This window comes from Ochotona princeps, chromosome X (assembly GCF_030435755.1).
Source record: "Ochotona princeps isolate mOchPri1 chromosome X, mOchPri1.hap1, whole genome shotgun sequence".
NCBI classification, from domain to species: domain Eukaryota; kingdom Metazoa; phylum Chordata; class Mammalia; order Lagomorpha; family Ochotonidae; genus Ochotona; species Ochotona princeps.
The window spans coordinates 61143856-61150259 of record NC_080865.1 but is presented as its reverse complement, the minus strand read 5'-3'; the positions used below and the strand labels follow the sequence as shown (position 1 = coordinate 61150259).

Sequence of the window (6404 nt, the reverse complement as noted above, 5' to 3'; positions counted from 1 at the left end):
AGGAATCATCTGAAGACAGAGGCTAGACTGACTCATCCTGGTTTTCAGATGCTTGTGAAAAAAATGTGTTAAACTTGAACTATATACTTGCTATTTCATGCCATTCACTCTTTTAAATAGTTTACGTGTGTGTGTGTGTATGTGTGTGTGTGTGTGTGTACAGCATGTGATACAGAGCTTCTGGGATTTGAGTAAGCCAGGTCTTCCTTCCAAAAATTCTTCCTTCCAAAAATTCCCACACCCCCATCAGCAAAAACCAAAAAGAAAAGCCACTGCAATATTTCTTACAATGTTAACAGATTATTTATTTTTCAGATAATGGTCTTGAATTTGCATTTTTAACAAAAGTCCCAAATATTCATGCTGTTGGTGTTGGAATTCCAATTTCAAAAGGGTAATGGAAAGAGTATTTGGTGTTCTAAATCCAGCTGGCAATAGTTCAGAATATTAGTCATTTGGTCATTTTCTAAGAGTACAAAATCTTCATTCCATAACCCAGGAGGTCTTTTCATAAATGGCTTTGAGCTTCTTGTTTAGAACAGCTGATAACATCCTTTGTTATCAATAGAGGAAGTGACCTCATTGCTTTGTAGATTGTAATTAGTAAGTGTTTCCCCTGCATGAGTCCCACAGTGACATTCAAAGAAATAATGACTGTGGGCACTAAAAATTGGAGAATTATTATGGATGTACTGGTAATTATCATATACTAGATCACGGAGGTTTTTCCCTTCATTGGTTACTGAGAGAGGAACAGGACAAAGCATGGAAGAAATGCATCTATCTTCGTCATTTGCTCCAACAGCACTGTGCATTGGCCTACTAGAATTTTTCATTGCCCCCCCTACAAACGGGCTTGCCCAAGTCATAGAGTTTGTTCTGAAATCATTTAGATCATCATTGCAAATAGTTGGATTTCTCCCGAAATCATCTAGACTTGCCATGCAAACACCTGGACTTGCTCCAAAAACATTTGGGTGTTCCATACAAACTGGTGATTCAACTCTGAAATCATTTGGGCTGTCCACACAAGCATAGGGATTCCTTCGAAAAGTATTTGCATTTTCCACCTTGCCACTTGCTCCATATATATCTGAATTTATCATGCCAACATTGGGGGTTGTTCCCCAGCATTTTGAGATCGGCTCACAAAGAGTTGGGTTTTCCCCTTGCCTGCATGGAATTGTTTCACAGTCGTCTGGATTTTCTTGTAATAGGTGTGGCACTTTGCGGTAAATTTCTGCGGTTCCCCAAGAAACATCTGGGGTTTCCCCGCAATCATCTGGAATTGGTGCCCAAATACTTGAAGCTAACTGCCAATCATTTTGAATCACCGGGGTCACATTTGGAGTTGTTTTATGAGTTTGAGAGGTATTTGGGCTTGCTTGAAATGCACAGCGACTTCCACGGATGTTGTCTGACCTCACAATTGGAACATCTCTTAAATGCCTGTGTGGAAATCTCAGATTTTCTTTTGAGGTGGCAATTTTAATTTCACATCGTCCAGAGCCAATTAGATGGTACCTGCTTTCTAACAGCTTTCTCACTGATACCTCACTAGTGTAAGTGATGAAACAGAAAGCTCTTCTTTGTTGTGTTTTGGGGCACACAGGAAGCTCAATGTTCTCAATCTCTCCGTAACTCCCAAAGTACTCTCTGATCTTTGCTTCAGATATACGGGGATTGAGGCCACCTACAAAGACCTTCTTAGGGGGATATTTAGATTCCATTGCTCTTGCCCTTTTAATATCTATTTTCTTCCCATCAAGTGTGTGCTCTTTTACTTGGAGCACCTTTTCGGCACTGTCACTATCTTTGAAAAGTACGAATCCAAATCCCCTGGATAACCCAGTATCTGGATCGAGTTTAATCAAAATGTCCAAGATCTCACCAAACTGAGACATATAGTTAAGGAGGGTTTCCTTACTAACACCGTAGTGGAGTCCTCCTACGAACAGCTTGTTGTCATCTTTCTGGTTCTTGGTGGCCTCAATTCTGAATCCTTCAGGCAGTTTTCCTTCTTTGAATTTGCTCAAAGCCAAGCGTAAGGGGTTTATGGTAGCTGTGTGGGAAGACATTGCGGTGGTGTTGGCGCGCGCCATGCGCGGCTAAGCCGCAACTAAAGACGAAGGGGAGTCAGGGAATTCTACACCAGGAGATGACGCAACAGACGCAATGATGTAGGACGACACCACCGAGTGGTTTTAATTTTTAAAGTAACATTAAAGGGGCTGTTCCTGTAACTCTTGTTGCACGGAAAAGTGTTCCCTTTGGGTGCGGTCTTTGTGCTCTTAAAGGCATAGCTGTTGAAATGACAAGTTTGCCACTCTAAGACCAAAAGTCTCATCAACTTTTTCTTTTCCCTCATTTTGAGTCTCTCTCTGATTGTTTGTTCAAGCCTTTTATTGTCTTGAAATGGCACCACAGATGTTGCTAGGATCTCTGAGGTAATTCACTTCTTTCAGATAGGTGGAGACAAGGATAAGAAAAGCATTAAGAGGTAGAAAAGAGACATTAAATTATAAAGAAAGAAAAGTACGTGTGTGTGTGTGTATGTATGCACACGCATGCTCTGATTTGCTAGCGCGAATGTTTTCACTACAGTGGGTTACGCTGCATGCCATACTGGCATCCCTCCTCAGTGCCATTTCAGGTTCTGGCTGTTCTTGCAATCTAGCTCCTTGTTCCTGTGACTGCGAAAGCAGTGCGTTTTACGCCACCCACTTTTCTTGTCACTTAGCTTCAGCCTATTCCTTACAACTGTTTAGGAAATTAACTGGAAGAAGGAAGATTCTCTCTCATTCTCTCTCTCTCTCTCTCTCTCTCTCTCTCTCTCTCTCTCTCTCTCTCACGTTTTTCTCTGTCTCCTACTCTGTTTTTGGTCAATTGCTGTTCTGCCGTTCAGACACTGATGTGACATGTTGTTGCCTAACTTGCTGAACTACAATGCCAGCCTGATAAAATACATGTTAACAACAGCCAGTAAAATTATAGAGAAACTGAATTATTTTACAGAGGTCAAATTAAAACTGCTAGTGAAAAATCTCTGGCTCACAGTTTAATTAACAGTTATTTGAAGCCTGATTACCCAAACTTTTAGATGGTGGACCACATCCTTGTATCTTTGTATATTATAGTCATTATTCCACAATACTTTTCTTCTTATTCATTGTCTCTGCTCTATTTGCCTCATTAATATAGCCTCCATTATGAGCCTCTCATTTGGTAGCCAATAACATGTGTTTATAACCTTTGTGTTTATAGTGTGTCTTTTCCCGTTTAACATTGAGCTTATCATGAACAGGCGTTAGGCTATATTTAATTGAAAGGACTCAATGAAGAGATCATAAATATGAGGCTTCTTTAAAAATGTTCATCCATGGAGAATGTTTTATCTCTATGTTATGACAAATACATTTTGTGTAATTCATTGTGTGTTGATTTTCGTATAAAATGTAAGGAAATGGTCTTATTTCCTACTTCAGCTTATGAAGATACAGTGTGCCAAAACTGTTTGAGAACATCCTTTCCCCAGGAAGTGAATTAAACACGTATTTCAAAGATTAGTTAGTTTGTAGATTAGCTTCTGAGGTTTCTACTTTATTCTGTTTGGTCCCCTGTCTACTTGGTCCAGCTCCATCCTGTTTTGATTAAGTAGGCTTGTGGTATTTTTGGAAATCTGTTATTTTGATTCATGCAAATTTACTTCTTTTCTCCTCTTCCTCTCTTACCTCTTTTGCTTGCCTCATATTTTAAATCTCTTGTTTCCCTATAGGTTTTTTTTTGCTCTAAAAATTTTCTTGACATTTTGATTAAGATTGTATTGAACCTGTAAATTGCTTTAAGTAATGTGGACATTTGATGATATTACTTCTTATAAGCCGCGAACATGGAAGTGAATGATCTATTCTACAGGATGTTCCAAGTGCTAATTATTATATAATAATTAAGAATATAATATTTAAAATTATAATATATAATAATATAATAAGATATATATGACAGCATACTTTCTATGCTGTACTCTCTACCACTTAGGCTCCCACTCTCCTTTCTCCTTCCTTAATTTTTACATTTTCAAATGACGTATTTTCAACTTCTTTTATAACTACAAGAACAACCAATACTTAAATACAGATTTCAACAATTATTATGTAGAAAATCATTATTCCTAAAGAGTATAGACAATAGTTGTAAATTAATAAGTTGCAAATATCATTTTTACTCGTACACCTTATATTTTTGTTTTCTTTATACTGATGACCACAAATCAGAAAAAAAAATGTGATATTTGTCCTTTTTGGACCTGGCATATTTAACAAAGATTAGTGATTTTCACTTGTGTCCATATTCTGGCAAATTAAAGAATTTCATTCACTTTTACATTTGAATAGAATGTCATAGTGTGTATACACCACATTTTCTTTATCCACTTATAAGTTTGTGAATATCAGGGTTAATAGAATTTATTGTGTATTGTGAACTTAGCTAGTATAAATGTGGGAGTATGGCTACCTCTCTCTTAATGACAATTTCATTCCCTTTAAATAAATTCCCAAGAATGGGATGGGGCAGTTCATATGGTAGATCTGTTTTCAGACCTCTGAGAAATCTCCATAATGTCTTCTATTATTTTACCTTTACATTTACTTTTAGTGTACCATTTTCCCTACACCCTTAGCAACAGTTTTATTTTTTATTTCCATATAATAGGCATTCTATTTCCATTGAATTGAAATGGCATTATGTTTTTTAATTTAGATTTCTCTGATGACTAATGATGCTGAGCATTTTTGCTAACTTCTATTGGACATTGAATTTTGTTTTTAAAGAAACAGCTGTTGTGTCCTTTGTCCATTTCTTAACTGAGTCATTTTCTTTTTCTTTTTCTTTTTTTTTTAGCTCTTTTTTCATTCATTCAAGATATCTATCAGTTGTATAGGTTGTAAATATTTTTTTCCTCTCATTCTGCTGGTTGCCTCTTTGTTGACAGGTTCCTTTACAGTGCTGAAGCTTCTTAGTTTGACGACCCATTTGTTTATAGTTATTCTTTTTAAAGATTTATTTTTTATTTTTATTACAAAGTCAGATATACTGAGAGGAGGAGAGATAGAGAGGAAGTGTAGCTGCCGGGATTAGAACCAGCGGCCACATGGGATCAAAGCGAGGACCATAGCCACTAGGCCACGCTGCCGAGCCCTGTTTATAGTTATGTTAATTGTTTCTGCTTTTGGAGTTTTTCCATGAAGACTCTACCTATGACAGTGTCTTGGAGATTTCCTGATCTTTTTCCTCAGTAATTTGATGGCATAAGGACTTAGATTTAGAACTCTGATCCATTTTTAGTTGATGTAAAAGTTATAATGCTTGGATCCTATTTCATATTTCTCTATGTGAAGATGAAACTTTCCCAGCATCTGTTGTTAAAGAGACTGTCTTGTTTCCAGGGACTGGTTTTAATTTTTGTTGGTTGTAGAGAGCATGATTGAGTTCTAAGCTTTCAGTTCTATTAGTCTGTATGGTTGTTATTGCCCTATGATATATCCTGAAATCTGATACTGTGAAACCTATGGCTTTGCTTTTTTTTTTTTTTGTCTAAAACCATTTTAGTTATTCATAGTATCTTGTATTTCCATAGGAATTTTAGCATTATTTTCTCTAGATTTGAGAGGCGAGTTCTCAATATTTTGATCAAGATCACATTGAATTTGCAATCTGCCTTGGATTCATACGGATTTTTAAAAGATGTTTATTTTTATTTGAAAGACAGAGTTCAGAAACAGGAGGAAAGAGACTTATAAAGTTAGCTGTGCGGGCCCGGCGGCGTGGTCTAGCGGCTAAAGTCCTCGCCTTGAAAGCCCCGGGATCCCATATGGGCACCGGTTCTAATCCCAGCAGCTCCACTTCCCATCCAGCTCCCTGCTTGTGGCCTGGGAAAGCAGTTGAGGACGGCCCAAAGCCTTGGGACACTGCACCCGCGTGGGAGACCCGGAAGAGGTTCCAGGTTCCCGGCATCGGATCGGCGCGCACATCGGCCCGTTGCGGCTCACTTGGGGAGTGAATCATCGGACAGAAGATCTTCCTCTCTGTCTCTCCTCCTCTGTGTATATCTGGCTGTAATAAAATGAATAAATCTTTAAAAAAAAATAAATAAAGTTAGCTTTGCATCTATTAATCCACTTCCCAAATGGCAACAAAGACTAGAGATGGGATGATCAGGAGTCAACAGCTTCCTCTAGGTCTCACATGGATACAGTAGCCCAAGCCCTTGGGCTATCTTCTGCTACCTTCCTGGACCATAAGCAGGGAGCTGATTCAGAAGTATGGCATCTGGGCGTCAAACAAGTTCCCATGTGTGACTCCAGCACCACAGCCCAAATACTAGCATGCTGTCCCCATGCCAT

The 6404-nt window shown here is 38.2% G+C and overlaps 1 protein-coding gene across 1 annotated transcript; it reads right to left on the bottom strand.

Annotated features, from left to right (window-relative positions):
- Positions 1–425: 425 nt before the first annotated feature.
- Positions 426–2125, bottom strand: LOC131478570 (uncharacterized). Its single transcript, XM_058658843.1, has one exon. It carries the CDS (start codon positions 2100–2102, stop codon positions 534–536), a length of 1569 nt encoding a protein of 522 aa, XP_058514826.1. The 5' UTR covers positions 2103–2125; the 3' UTR covers positions 426–533.
- Positions 2126–6404: the final 4279 nt, after the last annotated feature.

Bases quoted from the DNA above. Each gene is read 5' to 3' on its own strand.
- LOC131478570 (XM_058658843.1), bottom strand. From the start codon at position 2,102: ATGGCGCGCGCCAACACCACCGCAATGTCTTCCCACACAGCTACCATA.